This window comes from Solea solea, chromosome 9, assembly GCF_958295425.1.
Source record: "Solea solea chromosome 9, fSolSol10.1, whole genome shotgun sequence".
In the NCBI taxonomy this organism is placed as follows: Eukaryota; Metazoa; Chordata; class Actinopteri; order Pleuronectiformes; family Soleidae; genus Solea; species Solea solea.
Genome location: NC_081142.1, coordinates 19,891,000 through 19,913,446, shown reverse-complemented (window position 1 = coordinate 19,913,446; position 22,447 = coordinate 19,891,000). Strand labels below are relative to the sequence as shown.

Genomic DNA, 22,447 nt, shown 5'->3' with positions numbered 1-22,447 from the left:
GAAGCGATAGCTCGCCGTGATCGTATAGTGGTTAGTACTCTGCGTTGTGGCCGCAGCAACCCCGGTTCGAATCCGGGTCACGGCATATTTTGTGCAATACAATAATGTCCATGTCAAATGCAGTTTCAAGTAATATGAATAATGAATGATATATTGTTACTCTCGGAGTTTCTTCATTTGCAAGACAGTTCTTTAAGAGACTTACTTCAAGTTTCTAATGAGTCCATTTGCCATATAGTGCAAAAGGAAACAAATAGTATTATTTGTTGTATTTGTTTAAGTTATTATAAATAATAATTAGTAATACCTTGTTATAAGAAAATAATAAAACTATTAGCCAGTAAAAAGACACACCAGTGCAACTAATTTCACAGAGGTGCCTAATTTAGAATAACAAATATATTGGATTATAATTATCAACTGAAGCTTGTAATCGCAGTAATTTTTAATTTCTTTGTGTGCTTTTTCTTTTAAATTTTATTTTGAAAGTGAATCATGTAAAGTGTATAGTGGGATGGGATGCAAACTGCAACATCTGCCTTCAGAATCATCAAAATGGAATATACTCTTGATGACCAGCTGGGGGCAGTCTTGCTCACGAGTTCTGCTGTGAAATGGTCCAAAATTATTTGAAATTCTCTTTTGCTATGGCATATAACCAGAGGGTCGCCGGTTGGAATTACAGGACAGGAAAAGGTTTGATTTCTACCCTGAGCAGGGACCTAATCCCAATGTTGCCTATTGCCACTGGTCCAGCTGGTTTGTGTGTTCACAACAGAATGTTTTGAGTACAGAAGGAAAAATGCACTTTTACTTATGTGTGCAAAGATAAGAGATTCGAAAAGAGCATTGGTGCCTCAGCCAAAATGTGTGTGACTGACTATAAATTATAAATTACATTACAAACAACAACAAACTAACTCCAGCACATTAACGAAAATGAAAGTTTCACAGCTTAGTTGAAATAACTGCATTATTATCGGATCGGCTTTCTACAATCAAACAAATAAAGATAGATAGATAGATAGATAGATAGATAGATAGATAGATAGATAGATAGACCATGGTATATACAGTAGAACAGTACTTCTGATTTTGTAGTGTTTGCAGACATTAGCATGTTTATAGCAAGGGTTGGAGTCACTTCTCCACCTCCCACCATCTATTCCTTTGAAAATGTCTCTAACCTCCTCTGACCTTTTGTCTGTCCCTCACTGCACTCCTGTTGCCATTTAAGGAATGCTAATGTCATTCCAATGTGAAAGCATCCGTGAATACAATAGAATTTACTCCACCACAGCTGCGTCACTGACACTGCTGCTGCTGACTCCAAGAGTAGTACACCCAACAGGGATTTCTGCTTTGTGTAGCAGACAGTGGTTCGACCAGGAAGTCAGTGCATTCATTGGGTGGTAACAAGGTTTTTTTTTACTTTTGAATACTTCAGTACAACTTATGTATTGAATAATGTGTAAGGCTGAAACAATTACTCAATTAATCGATTATTAATCTAATACTAAATTAATCGTCAACTACTTAGATAAACGATTATTGGATTAAGTGATATTTAAAGGATTTAAACCAGTTTCTCTGATTTTTCAGCTTCTTAAATGAGAATATTTTTTGGTTTCCTTGCTCTCTTCAAACTGTGCCATTTTGGTTTGTGGACAAAGCAAGACATTTGTTAATATCATTAATACCAAGTTTCAGAAAGAATTATCAACATTTTCTGACAGTTTATGTAAACGATTACTCGAATAATCGAGAAAATAATCAACAGATTAATCGAATATGAAAATAATCGTTAGCTGTCTGCAGCCCTAACAACGTGTGTGGAAAAGGTGAAAACAAGTCAAATCGGCGCCGAATTTAGCTGAATTATAAGAGGTACGGGGTAAAAAATGGAGAGCAGAAAGAACTCGTTAAAAAGATTGTTTTGGTCCCGCCCCTCTTCGCTTCTACACTGAGCACGTGACCCGCGCTTTGCCCAATCCCGTGCGAGGAGCCGGCTGCTGGCAATTTTGAACAGAAGGCGAGCAGCCAGTCAGTCAGCCAGTCTGCGGTGACACCAACTGAAAACCGTCTGTGTTATGGATATTTTATTCTCGTTCTGCCGTCGGATGTGGTGAAAACGCAAGCGCTGCCGTTTGCCATAAACATGAGTTCTCATGTTATCAGCCCTGGACCGTACCGAGCCACAAAACTGGTGAGTTTTAAACGCTAGCAGAGCGGGCTAAAGAGCTAGTGAATGGATGTGTAACGTAACGTCAGCGGCAACGTTTTTTAATCCGCCTTTACTTCACTTGAGTCATTGTATGGTTTGTTCTGCTGATTTAAACGCCTTGTTTAAATTTGTCCTAAGTGTCATTTCTTTACCCCACAGCCAAACACTTACAGTATAGCTAAATGTGAGACGTTTCCTCTACACTTTACGTGTTTCTCAGACTTTATTCCCCCTGTTTCCCTGAGTCTTGGTACATTCTCAGGCCTTGTTATCACAGACATGTGAACGGAGACAGATATGGCGAGGATAAAGGTGACAGAGTGGACCGTAAATAAATAGTTTCAACTTAATTATTAAGTCTGTAAAGTTTAATCTAAGATAATATAATGTTCAAACATGAAACAGTTAAACAAGGCAAACAAATACATTATAGAAACAAATCAGAACATATTAATACATAATAAGAGTACATTAGCCAACGCATAGTAATATCAGGAGTTACTATAACTCAACATTGAATCAAAATATGACATTTGAAGCACAACATCATTGTTTTTAAGAGGTCAACACGGTTTTGAAAACACTACACATTTAATTGCAATTATATTTTATATACATAATATATACATGCTTATTGGAAGCACATAAAATGGGTTTGACTTTAAACACTGCATATATAAATATAACACTTGATCATATATCCCACAAGCACAATTTAAAATCAACATCAAGCATGTCTTTAAGGAATAACTGTCATGAATGTTCCTAAATCTCTTTGACTTCTATGAACCAGTTGATAAATAAAATAGTTTTTGTTCCAACTAATGTTTTAATGTGTAAAGTTCCCACTGTGATGCCTTCATCATGCTTCCCTCCTCCAAAAGAATGTTGACACTGGAGGAGACCACAATAATATGGAATTATCATAGTGGTAGTGCAGACTCTGTTTGGACTAGTAATCCATGAAATTACAGTTAGTCTTGATATATGCTTTGGTCTCTAGAGCTGGATGATATGACCAGAATCATTTGAATAAAACATCTTTCTTTTCACCGCATTGATAAAAGAGAAATGTCGGATCGATTGAGCAAAGTCGGAAGAAACCAGTTCATTGTGGAAAATGTCGAACGCTGTACTAGTTTACTAATCTCCAACACTACAGCTACACATCCTTTTTCTCCAGTTGTTCTCATGCTGTCACCTGATATATTAGCATTGACCTACACCCGTCAAATCTAATTGGACTGTGTGAAGACAGTGTCTGTTTGACAATACCAAACTTTATCTGTGTTTTCCTTCAGTGGAATGAAGTCACTCGTCTCTTTAGAGGTGGCATGCCCCTAAGGAAACATCGCCAAAACTTCCGCAACCATGCCTCATGCTTCACGGCTTCTGCTGCCGTGGAATGGCTACATCAGCTCCTCTGCAGCAACAGCAACTTTGGCCCCGATGTCACCAGGCAACAGACCTTGCAGCTCCTGAAGAAGTTTCTGAAGAACCATGTTATTGAAGATGTGAAGGGTCGCTGGGGCTCGGAGGATCTCGAGGACAACAACTCGCTGTACAGGTTGGGCATAGATTTTAGTCACTTTCTGCAAAGAGAAGTTTTGTTTCACTTGTTTAAAAAAAAAAAAAAAAAAAAGCCATGGTGATTGTCTTCCCAAAAGCAAGATTACATAGCCAATTTCCTCTTTTTTTCCACCCTAGATTCCCTTCCACTTCTCCCCTAAAACCCATTCCCCGTTCAGCCACAACCTCAACCTCCAGCTCCATAAAGAAACGACCTTCCCTAAAGGACTTCAGGTTTAGGGGTGTGAAAAAACATGAAAAGGAGACACTGGTGAGTTGGAGTGAATGTGAATTATCGTTTCAGTCTTCTCATGATAGTCTCTACACTGTTGTCAGAAATGCCAATCGGATTTAAACCATTGTCAAATGAGTTCACACATTGCTGATTAAGCTGATTAGTCGACCACATTTTGTGATTAAGCACACATTGCTGATTAACATTGCTGAGGAAGCTGTTGGCATTGTTTTCAGATAGAAGACACAGCATACTCATATTGTTAACATTGTTTCTGTTCATGAAGACCAAACAAAGACAATTTGAAAGCAAATCAACTACTATGTAACAATGGTTCACTTTTTATGTTTGTCGATTCCAGGAAAATGTTGATCCTGCCCTCCAAGCAGAAGGAAATCAGCTTATAGGAGACCAGCAGGCGCCAAGACGAGAGCTGACAATGGATGACGAACAGGAAATCTGGAGGGACATCACCCTAACCCAGTAAAAACGCATACATTACATTACATTACATGTCATTTAGCAGACGCTTTTATCCAAAGCGACTTACAATAAGTGCATTTAAACATTTGGGTACAAATAAGAGCTAGAAGTAAGTAAGAGCTTGTTTTTTTGGGGGGTTTTTGGGGGTTTTTTTGGTCCGAAAGCCTTATGTTTCATTAATCTCCACCACTTAATAATTAATCACAACACTACAAATTTCAGATACCTATACATTTACCAAATTGATCAGGTAGTTATAAATAACACATGCTGATGTTCTCAACGTAGATGATTTTCCCATGTGACTAATGTTTTTGTCTTGTGTTATATTTCAGCCTGCAGAGGATTCTGGGTCTTGCGTCGCTTGATGAGGTTTTAAACCAGCGTTACATTAATCCACAGAACATCATTCATAACATGACCAAAGTCAACAAGCATGGAGTGGTCACGATGGACGACAAGACCAGTATGTTTCTTTAAAATGCATTTATAGTCTGTAAACCACAAGCCTGTATATACAAGCGTGTGTATGTGACTTTAATATGATTCACTGTATTTGATGAGCAGTCTAATCACTTGTTCATCTCTTTAGATGACCTTCCACACTGGGTTTTGTCTGCCATGAAGAGTTTGGCCAACTGTAAGTAGCTGCAAACCACTCATACACCTCTCTAAAAAACATTAGAGAGGTGTTATTTGTTATTCATTTATTTTCTTGATGAATTGATCAGTTGTTGAAGAAAATGGTGACAAAATTTAGATCAGTGTTTATCAAACCCTAAAATAATGATTTTCCTAAAATGTTTCATTTGTCCACATGCCAAAGATGGTGCCCAGTTCTATGTTGGGTTTATGAATTTACGGCTATTTTATCTCCAGGGCCAAAGTACGACAGCGCACAGCCGTCTTATCCCGGCTTTGAGAGAGATGTCTTCAAAACGGTGTCCGATTACTTCTACAGCCTCCCACAGCCGTTACTCACATACGAACTGTACGAACTGTTTATCAACATCCTGGGTAGGTGCTCTCATTTGTCAGTGGTAACATTTCGGTGTCACTATGATTATATCTGATCCGAACCATTAACAGAGCCTTTTGACACCTAACAGAGGTTTTGGTTGTTGTCACTTCTGTTTGCGGATTCCTAACAGTGACATGAGCAGGTTTACTCGCGCTCCATGTTATGCGTTGACCAACAGATTGTTCTGTATGTGTAGTGATGGCTTAACCTAACTCCACTCTCTCCCTCCTCCTTACTGTTTGCTTGCACTGACCCTCTACCTGCTCTGCTTGGCCCTGCCTGCTCTCTGCTTGTCTTTCTACATCCGCTTTCAGTGTTTTGTGGGTACGTTGCGACGCCCACTACGCACCAACGTGGGAAACGCAAGAAGTCTGACCTGCCCTCAGTCCCTCCCCCAGCCAAGACGTCTTTTCGCTCCACAGAGTGTCTCCTCCTGTCTCTTCTCCATCAGGGGACATGTGATGAAACAGAATCTCCCATGAGAGATGTGCTTGGCGGGAAACTGCAGTCACGGCTGGAGGCACTGAGAGGAGGTGGTGCGGGTGACGCTCAGTTTGGTGGCAGCCTCATGAGCCTGAGTACTGCTGTTTCCATGAAACCTCAATCCAGAAGTTGCTCACTAGAAACCATCCTGGATGACAGTCCCCCTCTCAGACGACAGCCACTATTTCTGTCCAGTGACAGCCTGGCATTCTGCACCTTCAACAGCAGGAGCCAGGACGACAGTCCTGCAGTCATAACACCCCCCTGTCATTCAGACTTTTTATCTATATCCAAAGCATCTGCTGTGGCCTGTGGAAATGCTCCAGGAAGTACAACTAGAAATAGACTATCTGTAGTTTCCACAGCTGGACTGTCCTCCACAAAGAGGTTGCATCCCTTGCGGCCGCACAGCGTAGGCAGCTGTCTGGACATTGTGGTAGAAGCCAGGGAAGAAGAAGCAAAAGAAACCACCTGGCAGGGCCGAACAACCAGCTGCCTGAATGTTAACACTCCGGCAGACTCGCGTCTCTCCTCCTCAGCTTCACGTCCCTGCTTGGTGCCCTCCTATCTACCCTCTTCTTCTTCCCATCATCCTTTCTCCTCCTTGTCTTCAACTGCTGTGGCCAAAGCACAAGGGTCTTATGCTGCTATAGGACCCAACGGGCCCAGACCCGCCTCCAGTACTTCTAATATCTGGATGCCTCCCGCTCCTGCTGTTATCCGGCGCTGCCTCAGCTCTCTGGACGTGTGCAAGCCTTCTCGTCCTGTGTCACTGTTCAAACGCCCTGTCTGTGTGCCCAGCAGCAGCGCACACCCCCCTCAGCCTAAACCTGAGCACAGTAAGACCCTCTCTCCCCTCTACCTGTCTGTCTGTTCGTCTGTTGATGTATAATCAGACTAACTCCAATTAACATCTAACCACAGCATGAATGCAACGTTTTAACTTAAAACCACAATTGTTGAAATCTAAGTGTGATGCTGATGTGTGATTTAAAAGAAAATGATTTGATTGTTTTGTAACAAACATAGTGCTGTATAACAAGGCAGTGAACCAGGTAGCCCAACTCAGCTGTTCAGTGTGCACTGATAGACTCCATATGGCCATTTTACTGTTACATAATACATTCATATAATGTGAAAATATGTTAACGCCAAAAATCTCTACAAAAAGCATGACTGCCACTAATCACAGCACAAATTCTACATAGTCTCTGTGGAGTATTTTCAACATTCTGTCCATAACATTTATGAATGTATCTGTGACTGAAATGTCTAAGCATAAGGTGATATCCATGCTGAATTGTTCTTATCTATCCTCAAGCAAAAGCCAAAAAACATGGATTCACAGGTTTATAAAGCATCTTATCATATAAATCCCACCTGACTCGTCCTGTACCATAGTGGTAGTTTATTAATCCTGTCATTAATCCGTCATCGATCCATTCATCCCTCATTAGTCTGATCTAGTGGGTGTGATGTAGCAGTAATGGATGGATGAATGTGGTCATAAAGGGGAAAAAAAAGACTATTGCTTTATGTTTTAATACACAGAGCTCACCTGTGAATGTGATCATTACTGGGTAACTGTGTGTGTGTAGGCCTCATCCAGCCTCAGTGTGAGCGTGTAGCCATCGAGGCTCTGCAGCTTTGCACCCTCCTCCTGCCTCCTGCCTCCCGCAGGAAGCTGCAGCTCCTCATGAGGATGATGTCACGCATCAGTCAGAATGTGGACATGCCTCGCCTCCACCCTGCCATCGGCACCCGAATATTGGTGAGTAACTAGTGTCTCAAAGTTACATTTTTACTTCGTATTTGTGTGTCTTGGTGGATGTTGACCACCCATTCCCCCCCTCCCCCTTCAGATGGTCCACACCTTCTCAGGCTGTGTCCTGGGCAGTGCTGAGGAGTGTGATTTGGATGAGCTGTTGGCCACCAGGCTGGTGTCTTTTCTGATGGACCATCAGCAGAGCATCCTCTCAGTTCCAGAGTACCTGTTCAGTGCCATCAATGACCACATTCAGTATCTTCGCACAGCACAGGTACACCATTTACACTCTCGCAGGACTTGGTGATATTGATTATCATTTGTTAAAGTGTAACTGAGTCCCTAAACTACATTTTTCAGCGTATATGTGTTATCTAGTTTGCTGTCTAGGTGCAGATCTTCACAGTTTAGTATTGAAATGATACATGTTGTGATGAAAATCTTAACTTCAGTTACTGCATTAAAATTTTGTCATTTGTGTCATTTGTCTGTGGTACACTGTCCCATCATCTTCTTGTCCAACCAGCGCTAGGCTTGTTGTCCCCTAACGCAGCTCTGTGTCAGATTTCACTACCAGACCACACCCCCCACTCTCCATCACTCAGCTCTCTGCCTACTTCTTGGCATTTTTCAAAATCAGCCAATTGTCCACAACAAAAAGAGTTCAACAAACAAAAAATCCTAATATCAGCTGTTGTTTTAGCTACTAAACAAAACATTTTTACAGTAAAACAGTCCAGTCATTCATATGTATATGTGATTTTTGTTTTTTTTCTCAGGTTCCCATTGAGAGCCTCACTAACCTTGATGGTGACGATCCAATATACGCTCCAGTGCCCGTGTTCGCTTTCTGCCGTCAGATTAGCGGGGCTGAGTTTGAACAGCAGAAGCAGACGTCTTCTCACGAGGCCATGGAGGAGTTACTGGAGATCATGCTGACTGACCAAAACATCAGTGAGAAAAACAGACGCAAGAAACTGAAGCAGGTAAAGCAACGTTCCTCAAATGCTCGAGTGTTTTCATCTCTCACGCGAGTTAACTGGATAGAGCTGGAGCAGTGTGCTGTGCCGACACGCATGTCAAAAATTGTGAGATTTAGTTTATGGATGGATATAATTTTTTGTCTCCCCTTTCTCCCAGTTTCAGAAGCAGTATCCAGACATCTACAGTCGTCGTTTTCCCCCATCAGACAGAGAGAACAAGACCGACAACAAACCAAAGATTAAACCCGCACTCCTTAACATCAAGAAGACCAAAGCGTTCAGCATCAGGAACTGAACTGACATGGTTTCAGCAGTGTGACATCATCGCTGCACTGATGCTGCGCTCTTTGCAGCCATTTTTTTTACATTGTTACATTGGAAACACTGTTATTCCTATTGGATTGGGATTTTATGAGAGCTAATGCAGGCTGGGAGACGTCTGCGGTGGTAAACGTGTGTATTTGTGTGTGGGTTGACAGCTGAGTAAGATGAAGGCAAACGAACAGACTGTAGTTATTGCGTTCACTACAGCATGTTTTTATTTTTGTACCAAATTTCTTTTAGAGCGCTGAATTTTATGTGCATCCTTCCTTCTCTATTGTTAGTTAACACTGATGTGTCTCTGTGTGGTGTGTGTGCGTGTATTGCAAAGTCTTGGATCACTGGTCCACAAGGGGATAAATCGATTAATAATTAATTTATGATGTAATTTGGGAGAAGTGCTAGAAATGTTTTTTCTTAACTTTGTTTTTAAACGTATATATACTTGACTAAGTGTTTTCTATTATAGATTGTAGGTACTATAACGGGCTTTTCTAGATTTTTGGGCACTGTGAATGGCCAGTGAGCTAATGTCAATCAAAAGACGGTTAATTTATACTTATTTAATTCCTATTTGACTCCAAAACAAAGTTGTCGACACACACTAGTCATATTTTCTTCCCACAGTTCAAAAACATGCAGATTTGGGTATTAGGCAAATTGGAGACTCTAAATTTACCGTAGGTGTGAGAGTGGATGGTTGTTTTTCCTCTGTGGCCCTTTAGGGTGTAACCCTGCCTTTTGCCCTATGTCAGCTGGTATTAACACCAGCAACCCTCATGTGGAGGATAAAATGATAGAAAATGATCTGGTATTTTTGTGGCATCTACAACATCAATCATTTAAACTCTGCAGTATTTGCTGTTTTTTTTGTGCTTCTAGTGAGAGGGTTGATGTCAAAGGTCGGTTGTGAAAGAAAGAATCTCCCTTTTCCAAGTTCATCAGGGAACTTTGGTGGTCTTCGCATACCAGAAAGGACGCCCCTCTTCTTGGTTTGCATAGTAAGCTTTCCAAAAACATGCCTTACACACACACTGTTGCTGGTTTTTCTGTTCAAAACAAGATGGTGGCAGCAAAAAGGTTAATTCTAAGGTTACACAAACCAAACCTGTTTTATTTTAGAGCAATGGCACACCTATTCAAACATACATGTGCGCAGCAGATTTAATTTCTCCCATCAAATACTCCCACTCACCCGGTAGACCTTTTTATATTCACTGATGGATTTTAAGTAACGGTGATTTTCAGAAGCCATCATGTCAATTTTGTGAGGAAAAAAACGGAACAAAAACATTTTTTTTTTTATTTCTCCTGGGATATATGAAGTATCGTTTCTAATCTGATAAACATGTTTGTCTATACCTCAGATTCAGTGTAAGTGTATTTGTAACCATATATATGCTCCGCGGACAGTGACATGTACAGAGAAATGTACAGTATATCACACGCCTACATTGTTTACTATGCAAAGTCCTGGGAATAAACCTGTTCAGCTGTTTTTATTTATGTCACTCTGCCCTCTTCACATTTCTAACTGTGTGTGTGTGTGTGTGTGAAATATTGATTTCTATCTGTAATGACAGCATTTCATGCAATGTAAGTGCGGGGGGGTGATAGAGATAGATTTGAAAACGATAGCTTGAGCATGACAACATTAATTTGGTGTAAGAAATTACATATATTTGTACAGAACATAGAGCAAAATCAGCCGGTAATTGCCAAAAATAGAAAAAATGACGTCTCTGAGGCAGAAATGTTCTAATATCACAACGTTGGGTAAAAAGAGTTCATGTGCAGGATTGCTGATAAAGCACCATAACATTTAATATCATGAATAATAATCACACAACAGTCATATTTGTATGAATTGTAATTTATTAGGCTGATTAAAAAAACTAAATGAAAATGGATAAATGGGAGAAGACAAAGACAATAACTCCATTCAAAAACTAGTGTCCAGTGTTCATGTACAGTAGCAGTACAAAAAGCAGTTCTTTATCCCTGAAAAGCAGAGACACACCCTGCACTTCCTGCAGAGCGTGTTAGAGTAGCCTTTATTGCAGCGTCTACATCATTGTCTTCACCTGGGCAGTGTGCGATGGTGTCCTTGGCAGTCCCAGGTCTCTGTGGTGTTACTGTCATGGATGTCAAAGGGCTCTGTGATGTCACCGATGATACCCGGCTGCCTCAAGATGGCCGCCCTCTCCTTGGTGTGTTGACAGTTGTGTTTGTCTGAATAAGATAAGAAAAAGTTGAAACGTAAGAAATGTACTAAAAACTGTAATCAGTGAAACATTAAATACGGTAAATAACAGAAATTGACTCTACCTTGGATGACAGAAGATGCTGAAATCTTCTCCTGTTCTCCAGCATCTCTCTCATGATTTGCAATATTCTCAATATTTTTTGTGATACATTGCACTGAAGTCACACAAATACAGTCTGGATAATCTCTTGTTAACATACTAAAAAGGAACCCCCAGACCCCTTACATGCCTAGAGTCCAGAACAATGCACCATACATATGTGCATGTGCATCAAGGACAATTCGCAAGTCGTATGAGTTCATGGCCTGATGGTCAGACCTATTTACACATTTACCATCCAATGGCATTGCAAGGCTTAAACAATAGACCTACTGACTATGTAAATGTGGTTTGTTTTTGGGACAGCTAACAGTGGGTTTTAAAAATCAAGAAAGAGCTGCTCAACAGGAGAATCCATTTCACTGATTACTGTTTTTTGCTATATGTTTTTTGACATTGTAATTGATCTTTTCTCTCATCTTATTCAGACAAATGCAACTGTCAACAACACTCCAATTAACCAGGATTAATTGAAAATTGATGCAATGAAAATTAGGAGAATGAGTTTAACTGCGACCAAAAACAACACATTCCCAGTAAAACAATACAAGAACCTAAATATATTATAGACTTGGTTATTATTGGCCCTCAAATGATTTACAATTATTGATAGTCAGCCTCCAGGAGCAGTTAATCTTTGACCTGTCCTCCCTTTTGCTCAAGGTCACTGCTCTTTTTGTGTGAAGAACCCACAGATTACTGTGGTTTTTACCCTTATTAATGAAACCATTTGCATTTAAAGTCGCACTTTTCCTTTCATTCAACCCTCATTTATCAAAATGACAAAAGGACAAAAAAGAGACGCTGGTAATCATTCACTCTCCCCTGCCTTCACCGCTGCTCTCCCCCCACCTCCAGACTTTGCTAATTAAAATAGTTTCATAGTGTTTCTCAAAGCTGTCTGGAACTAATTAGAAAGGGTTCCTTCTACTTGCACATCTACACGGCAAACAACACCGACACATCGCTTTTAAAGGTTGACTTTATTAGTTTGACCCACCTCACTGGTAGGTTGTGCTCCTATGTGTGTACAAAGAACTTGTTTTGGTGCCGAGAGAACTTTCAGCATGAGGCTGAGGGCCAGACGGCTGAAAGGAGAGGAGACAAAGCAGACTTGTTCAGAGCCAGAGGAGGAGGAGGAGGAAGGACGGATAGGAGAGGGGAGGGCATGAAGGCACTGAAGAGAGTGGGAGAGGGAGTGAAAAGGTATGAAAAGGGAGGAGAAAATAGGAGAAAGGGGTGGATGCCGGGGGATAAAGGGAGAGGGCCTCAGTTTCCATCTCCAACCACAGGAAATCTGTGAGTGGTTTAAATGCACGTCTCTTCAGCAGGAAATCTGAGTTCAAGAGTGGAGAGCAAACAGCAGCATGGCCAGTTGGTGAGTCAGGCTCTCCCTTTCTTTTCTTAAATGTTTTTCCTGTTTGTGAAGCGACCCTCTGGTGGAGGATAAAGCAGTAGATGATGACTGACTGAAGGAAACTTTACTTTAAGGAAAAAAAAAGTTTCCGATGTATTTGTTTCCAGTGATGAAATAAGAAGTAGCATGATCATCATTCAGTGACGTTTGCTATTTGACTGTGTGAGGAAAAAAACAATGATTCTGTAATGTGGGTTTTAAATGGTGCACTTTTGTTTGGCCTGCACACGGTTGACAAAGTGACGCAGCAGCGAGAAACCCAGTAAGGAAAAATGTTTTCTGTATTCTAGAGAAAGAATCTCTGCTGCATTCTCTTTACTCCTCTTATGTTGTGTTATCAGCAAACAAATTGTTTTCAAGAGTCTCGTTCTCCTTCTGTTACATCAACGCGGCTCATTTCAGAGCGTGGCAATATTTCACTAACAGTAGACAGTGTACTGATCATTATAACAAAGGTTGATTTCTGTCCCTCAAGAATTTACCACAATAAATTCGTTTTTCTAGCTTTCGCTCTAAAGCAAACCATAGTCCTTAATTGTCCGCCTTATTATTGTGACAATTAACAATATTATTTGATTGTTTTTGGCCATATTGCCCAGCCCTAAGAGATTTTCCAGTGAAAATGAGTGTTAAGCATTGGATCAGATAGATAGATAGATAGATAGATAGATAGATAGATAGATAGAATCAACTATTTTGATAATCGGTTCAAAGCTTTTCATGATTAAAACAAGATTTCTGATTGTTTAAGCTTCTTAAATGTGAATATTTGCTTAATTTCTGTGCTCTGGATAACATGGAAATCATTAAAAGTAAATCATTTTGGTTTGTGGCCAAAACAAGACATTTGAGAATTTTTTTTTATGGTTTTCTAATATTTTATGGACCAAACGATTAATCGAGAAAATAATCGACAGATTAATCGATTAAGAAAAAATAGTCTGTTGCAGCTCTAAAAGATAGATAGATAGATAGATAGATAGATAGATAGATAGATAGATAGATAGACAGACTTAACAACTAACATCTTCATATTGTTCACTATTTTTTTAAATCAACCTGACTAGATGGATTGGATCAAACCGTAAAAAACTTTGCAGAATTGGGCCTTTAATTAAATGTTTTCCTCACTAGTGTGGAGCATCCTGCTGCAGGCTACAAGAAGATCTTTGAGACAGTAGAGGAGCTGAATGAACCCATTCCTGCCAAGGTCATCGGTAAGAAGGACGAGTGAAGTGCCACCACACACACAAACAGACACACTAACAATGATTTTTCTGTTTACATTTGTATTTTTCCAATCTTTTCCTTCAATTGTCTCAATTCTACTGACAGTCTCCATGTTTTTGCACAATAAAGAAAGACCGAAAAAAAGATTTCATTGTGATGATAGACGTTCCAGCATTGTTTCAGCCCATGATTCCCAAAGACTGGCTCGGGGACCCACAGATGGGTTTCAGGAGATTTTTTTGGGGCCCCCAAACATAATTTTCCAAACCTTTTAGATTTAAATGTGTTTTTGTTGTTTACAAATTCAAAATGATATACACATATGGCTGTAAGTGAGTCGTAAATTTGTTCTCATCACGATTTCTAGAGTGATTTGATAGTTTGCCATCTTTAAAAACAGGATCGTCATAATGAAGTTAATGAAGTCATAATGGTAAAGCACGGGTTTAAGCCATGAAACAGCAGTGTGTGTGTGTGTGTGTGCGCACAGGTGTGATACCATCATGGCTAAACGGCAGTCTCCTCAGGATGGGTCCAGGTCTTTTCGAGGTCGGGGGTCAACCGCTCCGTCACATGTTTGACGGACAGGCTATGATACACAAGTTTGACCTGAAGAATGGGCAGGTCACCTACTACAGGAAGTAAGAATAAGTATGACTTGAAAAAAACTGAGCACTTCTTACAGGGCAGTTAATGCAATTAAAAACTAAAATCTGTAGCTTACACCAGATATTAGTTCTCAAAGTTTTATAGAGACATATCATTTTTATCTTGCTTTTTCACCTGATGTCACGTGTATCTCATTATCACCACTTTTATTGCACATTTTTAACAACATCTGATTTACTGTGAGTTTAGAGAGGTATGCTGAGCGGTGCAGATTCATCCAAACTGTTGCTAAACGAGACCAAATCAGACACAGGTGCTGCAAAATAGTTTTGTCAAACTCCCCCTGGAACCAGTGCAACATTTTATTGACTCAGCATTGAATTGTGCTTCACAATCTTTAGAGTACAATGGCTGTATAGGGAAGATGCTTCGAGTGGCTCAATGGTTCTCTGTCACATCTTGTTGTGTGATCTTTGTGTCCAGGTTCATCAAATCGGACGCGTATGTCCGTGCTATGGCTGAAAACAGAGTGGTCATCACTGAGTTTGGCACAGCAGCCTACCCTGACCCCTGTAAGAACATCTTCTCCAGGTAGAACCTTTAAACCTTCACTCCAAATGACAGGTTTTCCACTCAGCAAATGTCCTAACTGAACTGCTGAACTCGGCCACAGTGCTGTCTTGTTGTTTTCACGTGTGCTCAAATGTGCTAAATAACGAGTTGTTAATGTGTTTCCTGCTGCTTCTCATCCTCATGCTAAACTTAGCTAAACTAAGCTAATCCAATCCAGCCCAACTTTATATATAAAACACTTTAAAAACAACAGCAGTTGAAACAGAGTTTGCTTAATTCATGTGTTAGACTGTTTACTGTTGTTGGTTCGTATTTCAATTGAGAGAATTCTGTGGCAATATCTGTTTTTCTTGGGTTTTTTTTCAGATTCTTTACTTACTTTAAAGGCATTGAAGTGACCGACAACTGTTTAGTGAACGTCTATCCAATCGGAGAAGACTTCTACGCTGTCACAGAGACCAACTACATCACCAAGGTCGATCCCGACTCACTGGAGACATTAAAGAAGGTGAGAGGATGAGCGCTTTACTTTCCCTCTTTTCTAAACAATGGCAAGTTCATTTTTAAGTTTTTGTTCAGTTCTGCACAGCAGCCATTTTGACAGGTTTTAGCAGGACAAGCTCAGGTGTTTCTGATCACATTAATCATTAGTTTGATTATAGACAGGTGTAGAGTAGATGATTGTCACTGTTTTTGGTTTTACCTCGACCTCTTCACTGTTCATCCCCTGACTACCGTGTGTTTGTGTGCCTACATCAGGTGGACCTTTGCAAGTACATCTCAGTGAACGGGGTGACTGCCCACCCCCACACTGACACAGATGGTACAGTCTACAACATCGGCAACTGTTTCGGGAAGAACATGAGTCTGGCTTACAACATCGTCAAGATTCCACCTGCTCAGGATGGTGAGTCTATACCACACAAACGCACAAACTTGTTTTTATATCTTAATGAGGACACATCATTGACCTGATGCATTCCCTAGCCCCTTATTCTAACCTTGCCCATCACAGCTAAGTGCCTAACCGTTACCTTAAACCAGGTTTAACCCTGAAAGGGCACTTTAAAGTTGTAAGGTCTGGACAAAATGTCCCCATAAAGATAGATTTTTATGTTTTTGGCCTTCACAGAGATATAAATACGAGGAAACACACACGCTGTGTTGTGTCTTAACCATAACTAGTTAATTCCCTAACCCCCACCTTAACCTAACCACAATTTAAATCTTAGCCTTCAACTTAACCAGTGGCTCTGCCTCATTAGGACCAGGTTTTGGTCTCCATGAGGATTACTAATGAATTTTACTGAGAGATAGAAAAAAGTACATATTAAATAAATAAGTTACAGTTTAAAATGAAGAATAAAAGAAAATGGAGCCAATAAGAACGGATAAAGACGTTTGTACTGATGAACATTCTATGTTTGAGATGTCAACTTCAAAGAGACACATTACATGTCTGAACCATGAAAATGACTCTGTGCGCTTTCAGAAGACTCAGACCCCATAGAGAAATCACAGGTCGTGGTTCAGCTGCCCAGCAGTGAGAGGTCAAAACCCTCCTACGTCCACAGGTACCGTGTCCTCTCTCATGTTTCCACTGAACCATATTCTGTCTCTAATGCTTTGCACTGATTTCATAAACTCTCTTGTTTGTCTCTCTCTGCAGTTTCGGTATGACGGATGACTATTTTGTGTTTGTGGAGCAGCCTGTGAAGATCAACCTGTTAAAGTTCCTGGCGGCCTGGAGCATCACAGGAGCCACCTACATGGACTGCTTCGAGTCCAACGAGAGCATGGGGGTAGGCTGTGCTGGAGACACGCGGGTCGTCAGTTCAATTCATTTATTTGTGTCACTGTTATACATAAGGACCAGGGATGTAAATACAATGCAAATACAATAGAAAGGGAGTGTGTTTATTACCTTTCTGTTTATATGGAGTATATATATATGTATATATATACATGCATGTGTGTGTGTGTGTTGTGTAGACATGGTTCCACTTGGCTACAAAAGACCCAGCTGCTTATATGAGCAGCCACAAGTTCAGAACGTCAGCCTTCAACCTCTTCCACCACATCAACGCCTACGAGGACGACGGATTCATCGTCGTCGACTTGTGCACATGGAAAGGGTGAGTATGATCTTCTGTGTGTGTGTGTTCTATGTTTAATCTCTCTCACTCACTCCCTCTATCTCTCACTCCCTCTCTCTCTCTCTCACTCTCTGCAGTCATGACTTTGTGTTTAATTACCTGTACATGGCCAACGTGAAGGAAGAGTGGGAGGAGGTGAAGAAAGCAGCGATGAGAGCTCCTCAACCTGAGGTCAGGCGATACGTACTGCCACTGGATATACACAGGGTGAGTGCACACACACACACACACACACACACACACACACACACCATATTATTTGTGGTTGTTTGCATCTGTATGTCTTTGTGATCGGTCTGTGTTTCTTTTGTTGTTTGGAGTGACCTGACCTCTGTCTTTGTGTGCATTTGTGGTGTTTTGTGTTTTGTTTTTGTTTCTCTTTTCTGTCTATTTTGGGTGTGGAGTTAGGTGTTCAGGGTCATTTTGGATATGTGTGTTTTATTGCTGAGTCGCTTTGTGTTTTCCTTGTCTCTTTTTGGTTATTTTGTGTATGTTTTCATTTATTTCACATCTTTTTTTTTTGTCTTTGTCTTAGACTTGCTCACTCATCAAAACACTAGTCCAGTTCAGGTTAACTAATTTATCATATAACTAGGACTTCTATCTCAACATTATGATACAAATGTTTTTTTCTTTTAGAATATTGTTTTAGAATAATGTTTTTTTCCATCACTAATGATAAAACACAAAGCAGCAGTATTCTAGAGATTCTACAGATAATCGTGCCAGTCAGTTAAACGCCAGTGGTTGTTAATCTTAGCAGCATGATGTTCAAATTAAACCAACTGCTGATGGTATCATAATATAATTACAGAAAAACTGAAGGTGAAGCCACATGTTTCAGGCAAAAATAAGAACCAAAAAAACAATCAGCATCTTCACAAATAGTTCCCACCTGTGACCACAAATCTGTGGGGGAAAGGATTTAGTAAGAACCAGCTGATTGTAACAGTGTGTGTGTGTGTGTGTGTGTGTGTTCAGGAGGCGCAGGGGAAGAACCTGGTGTCTCTGTCCTACACTACAGCTACTGCTGTCCTGCACAGGGACGGCACCATCTGGCTGGAACCTGAAGTCCTGTATTCTGGACCAAGACAGGGTAATGAAACACGGCTCTGCAAACACACACACTGCATGAAAATATACACTTGTGCACTTTCTTTGATTTAGGCTATTGGAAAGTCATCATTTATGACCACCTTCATGCGGAAGACAATCTGCCCACATCGAGACCTTGAAGCCACTAAGCATTGAGTCTCGTCAGGAGGGGGCCAGTAGAATTAAAAGAAAAGTGAAAAGTTTTACATAAGAAGAAACTTTATATCACAAAATTCAATCGTGATGTTGCAAAAAAGAATATTAGAGACGATATTTCACGGAATTTGAATGAATGAATCTATTGCAAAAGAAAACCTTTGTAAATACCTCATTATAACTTGATATTTAGTGTTCAGGCCACATGAAATTGATTGGAGGACCACGACTTTCAGACCTTTGTTGTTGAGACTTGGGAAAAAAAGGCTAAAACGAGCTAAATCTGTGGACAAGGGCTAAGACAAATCTGAGAACCTTAAAACACAGCGGTTTATTATTATTATTATTACTATTATTATTATTATTATTATTATTAATAATAATAATAATAATAATAATAATAATAACAATGATGATGATAATAATAATAATAGAACATATAACATAGATGTAGAACAACATGTCAAGTACGCAGACAAAGCTCTCTCATCTCCTGATAGACAACAGTTTACAAACCAAAAATTGTCATCGGTATGAGTTGTGTGCCGAAATCCTTTAAGAGTTTAAGTGGAAGTAGTCAAAACACATCGTATATAAGCAATAATGCAATCACAGGTGTCTGTATCACAACATTGAGTGCATTCCTTATTAGTGTAAAAAATTAAAGGTAGTAAAAATATGAAAATAATCTCTAAATGAAAAGAGTAGGAATAAAACACAAAAGACAGATGTCTACATTCAGCGTAATTGCACAATCCCTTCAGACAGGTGTCATAACTGTATGTGTGAATTTAGTTCTTTAAAACAGTTGGAGATCGGAAAACTGAAGTTCCTCCAGAGAGGGGGAAAGGGCAGCCGATGATTTTCCTCTGTGCCACTGTGCAGCTGATAAACCACACACAGAGACAGTAGGTCAGGATGCTTTCGACTGAGCAGCGATAGAAGGACACCAGAGGTCCGTCACCCTCTACACACGGTCCCCGCTCACGAGTAGTTCCTGTTAAGGCTGTGACTGGTGATAAATCAATCCATTTACAGTGACATTTAAAGTGTTTCTGAAGCTATGTGAAGCAAACAGAGGACTCTGATCACTCATACATCACTTTTATATAGTCCTATATTGGTCATATGGTCTATTTTATGTCACCGTATTGATGTCTCTGTCTCTCTGTGTCCCTCAGCCTTTGAGTTTCCACAGATAAACTACTCTCGGTGTCGTGGGAAGAAGTATTCGTTCGCCTACGGCCTGGGGCTCAACCACTTCATCCCTGACAGGGTAGGACAGTGAACACAGCCACAGACAGAGAAGCACAGACACAGTCAGTATTCGTCTAATAACTGCTGAAAAACCCTAAATCAGATGCGGTGCTCGAGAGCCATTCTTACTAAAAGGTTCATCAAAGTTATTAGTGATCAGTAACAAGGCGGACAGAACCTTGACAAAGATTATAAACACAATCCTCTGCTGTCTCCGCTCACACACAGACAAATAAAAGTATTTATATAACGCTGGAAGACAAACGAATCGGTGAGGAGCCAAACAAAAGAGATACCTGCGATAGGTTTCAGTGCCAACAGTCTGAATGTAACCAAAAATATGTTTGGTACATGACTGAGCGGAGATGAAAGTCATACACAAGGAGATTTATATGAGGCAGGATGCTGGGAACACAACACAGTTGAACGAGACACAGGTGGAAACAGTGAGGAACAGGTGTGTGTGGCTGCTCAGAGGAAAAACACATGAGCAGATGCTCAGCGACGACTTTCAGAAGTAACAATTAAAAGTACAGAACAACTAAAAATACCACAGAAAGTCATATGTTAGCAAGGTCCAATATAGAAGAAAAGTCAAACAACAGAAAAACTCATGTCTTTTGATGATTTAGTTTTTCCTTTGAACTGCTGCAGATCATCAAACTGAACGTGCAGACTAAAGAGACCTGGGTGTGGCAGGAGGAGGAGTGTTACCCGTCAGAGCCACTGTTTGTGCCAACACCTGGAGCTACAGAGGAGGATGATGGTAGGACACACACACACAGGATTACATAGCTAGTTTTGGACACTAAATTGACTTCCATTTGATTTGGACAGCTTTAACCATGACCACAATTTAAATTTTAGCCTTAAACTTAACAATCAGTTACTCAAAAATGAGGTTCTGCCTCATTCGGACCAGGTTTTGGTCTCCATGAGGACTACTGGTCAGTGTTTATGCCAGACAATATCCTGAAGAGGTAACAAATACAATTACACACACTCACACACTCCATGTGAATGGGGCAGTCACTTTTCTGTAATTCAGTGAAAATATTTGAAAAAATCTTAATTTATCAAAGACGTAATTTTTTTTTGTCATATTATGAAAATATCGACTACGCAGATGCATCAGTCATTTATTTCTGTTTCCACAAAACAACCCAAAACAAAGATGGCACTGCCCATCACCACGTGCCACCACGTCACCTACGTCCCCCGGCGATTTAAAGGGACACACAGTAATTCCCTGATCTTGAGCATGTTTTTAGTGGACGGCTGTATTTACTCAGCTCCCGTGTCTCGGCGTCACAGGTGTGCTGCTGAGTATCGTGGTGAAGCCCGGTGCACAGCGACCCGGCTCCCTGCTGGTGCTGGATGCCATGAGTCTGACGGAGCTGGCCAGAGCAGAGGTCAACGTCTTCATCCCCTTGACTCTGCACGGCACGTACAGACCGTGACCGCGGCGCTCACCCTCACCCTCACCTGCATGACCAAGTACAACTCTTAAACAACAACAACCATGTACTGCTTGCTGCTGAGTTAGCTTATTGTCAACAGTGTCTGTTGATTGTAACGTTAGAGTACAGATTAATTATGAGGAGTGACCACTGTTTTTTATCTTATATGCATGTGTACTAACATATTAAAGTGATACTTCACTTTTATTGAAGCGTGGTTGTATGGGTTATTGACAAATTATCAATAAAATATCAACGCTGAGCACGAGGAGCTCTCATTTGGTCCTGCGCCAAAATCCATAGAAAAAATCAGTGATTTTTACATCACTGCACACAGAGGTTGTTCATCTACTGCTGCCTTTTATGAGTACATTTAAATGTGTCATCTTGTGACTTTGGTGATTGAAAATCTTTGTTGAGATTGAGCCAAGTGCCACAAACTTTTATAAACGAGGCAGCAGTAGACCGGCAACATGTGTTCATGCAAGCTAAAAAACGGATTTTCTTCATGGGCTTTGGTGCAGGAGAGTGAGAGTAAACGTAGATTTAAACAGACGCAGATTATATTAGATGAGGCTTCAAATCTGTTTCTCCTTATAGTGCCAGTGTTAATGTGTCAAGTCCTCATACAGCCACACTGAAACCTGAACTATTCCTTTAAACGCCAGACAACAAGTCACTTTCTCTTTGCTGTTGCCAAACCATTGACTGCAAAGCTGTGTTTTATAATTAAAATGTCTTACGTTACGATTGAATATATATATCAAACGTTTTTACAACATATGATGATTATAGTGCAGTATCTTTTATAAATTTGAAATGACATTGTTACATTGTCCCAATAAAAAAATCATGATGTACAATCAGAACAGCTGTTATGTTCATTATCTTCTAATAACTGTGATACAGATGATTGTGCTGCCCCCAGGTGGCGGAAAATATACAACAATTAACCTTTATAGGTAGATTAAGGTACATTTCAGCATTTGATTTGTTCACAGTAAAAGTTGTGCGTATATTGATCTATAAATCATGAAGGTCGAA

The 22,447-nt window shown here is 40.3% G+C and overlaps 2 protein-coding genes and 1 non-coding gene across 5 annotated transcripts; all 3 read left to right on the top strand.

Annotated features, from left to right (window-relative positions):
• Positions 1-13: 13 nt before the first annotated feature.
• trnah-gug (transfer RNA histidin (anticodon GUG)) lies at positions 14-85 on the top strand. Its single transcript has one exon. It is a non-coding gene; the product is annotated as a tRNA-His (tRNA).
• A 1,938-nt stretch (positions 86-2,023) lies between these two features.
• On the top strand, positions 2,024-10,590 carry depdc1a (DEP domain containing 1a). 2 transcript variants are annotated; one of them, XM_058639174.1, is made up of 12 exons: positions 2,024-2,206; positions 3,526-3,791; positions 3,932-4,064; positions 4,390-4,511; positions 4,847-4,977; positions 5,104-5,151; positions 5,391-5,528; positions 5,847-6,854; positions 7,614-7,786; positions 7,878-8,054; positions 8,560-8,766; positions 8,921-10,590. In XM_058639174.1, exons 1-12 carry the CDS (start codon positions 2,159-2,161, stop codon positions 9,056-9,058), a joined length of 2,589 nt encoding a protein of 862 aa, XP_058495157.1. In that variant the 5' UTR covers positions 2,024-2,158; the 3' UTR covers positions 9,059-10,590. The 2 variants fall into 2 exon arrangements, with proteins under 2 accessions (XP_058495157.1, XP_058495158.1); XM_058639175.1 differs by lacking the exon at positions 5,847-6,854 and having other exon boundaries at positions 2,027-2,206.
• A 2,088-nt stretch (positions 10,591-12,678) lies between these two features.
• Positions 12,679-21,423, top strand: LOC131465608 (retinal Mueller cells isomerohydrolase-like). 2 transcript variants are annotated; one of them, XM_058638442.1, is made up of 14 exons: positions 12,679-12,828; positions 14,002-14,084; positions 14,588-14,738; positions 15,190-15,297; positions 15,646-15,787; positions 16,039-16,186; positions 16,775-16,853; positions 16,949-17,081; positions 17,272-17,414; positions 17,513-17,642; positions 18,417-18,531; positions 19,868-19,962; positions 20,598-20,709; positions 21,258-21,423. In XM_058638442.1, the coding sequence occupies exons 1-14, from the start codon at positions 12,818-12,820 to the stop codon at positions 21,401-21,403; spliced, it is 1,596 nt and encodes a 531-aa protein (XP_058494425.1). In that variant the 5' UTR covers positions 12,679-12,817; the 3' UTR covers positions 21,404-21,423. The 2 variants fall into 2 exon arrangements, with proteins under 2 accessions (XP_058494425.1, XP_058494424.1); XM_058638441.1 differs by having other exon boundaries at positions 16,772-16,853.
• The last annotated feature ends 1,024 nt before the right edge of the window (positions 21,424-22,447 follow it).

Excerpts from the sequence above, each read along its gene's own strand:
- depdc1a (XM_058639174.1), top strand. The coding sequence starts at position 2,159 with ATGAGTTCTCATGTTATCAGCCCTGGACCGTACCGAGCCACAAAACTG. Across the intron at positions 6,855-7,613 it reads TCAGCCTAAACCTGAGCACA|GCCTCATCCAGCCTCAGTGT; the intron begins GTAAGACCCTCT and ends GTGTGTGTGTAG. Across the intron at positions 8,767-8,920 it reads GACGCAAGAAACTGAAGCAG|TTTCAGAAGCAGTATCCAGA; the intron begins GTAAAGCAACGT and ends CCTTTCTCCCAG.
- LOC131465608 (XM_058638441.1), top strand. Across the intron at positions 18,532-19,867 it reads GTATTCTGGACCAAGACAGG|CCTTTGAGTTTCCACAGATA; the intron begins GTAATGAAACAC and ends TGTGTCCCTCAG. Across the intron at positions 19,963-20,597 it reads ACCACTTCATCCCTGACAGG|ATCATCAAACTGAACGTGCA; the intron begins GTAGGACAGTGA and ends GAACTGCTGCAG.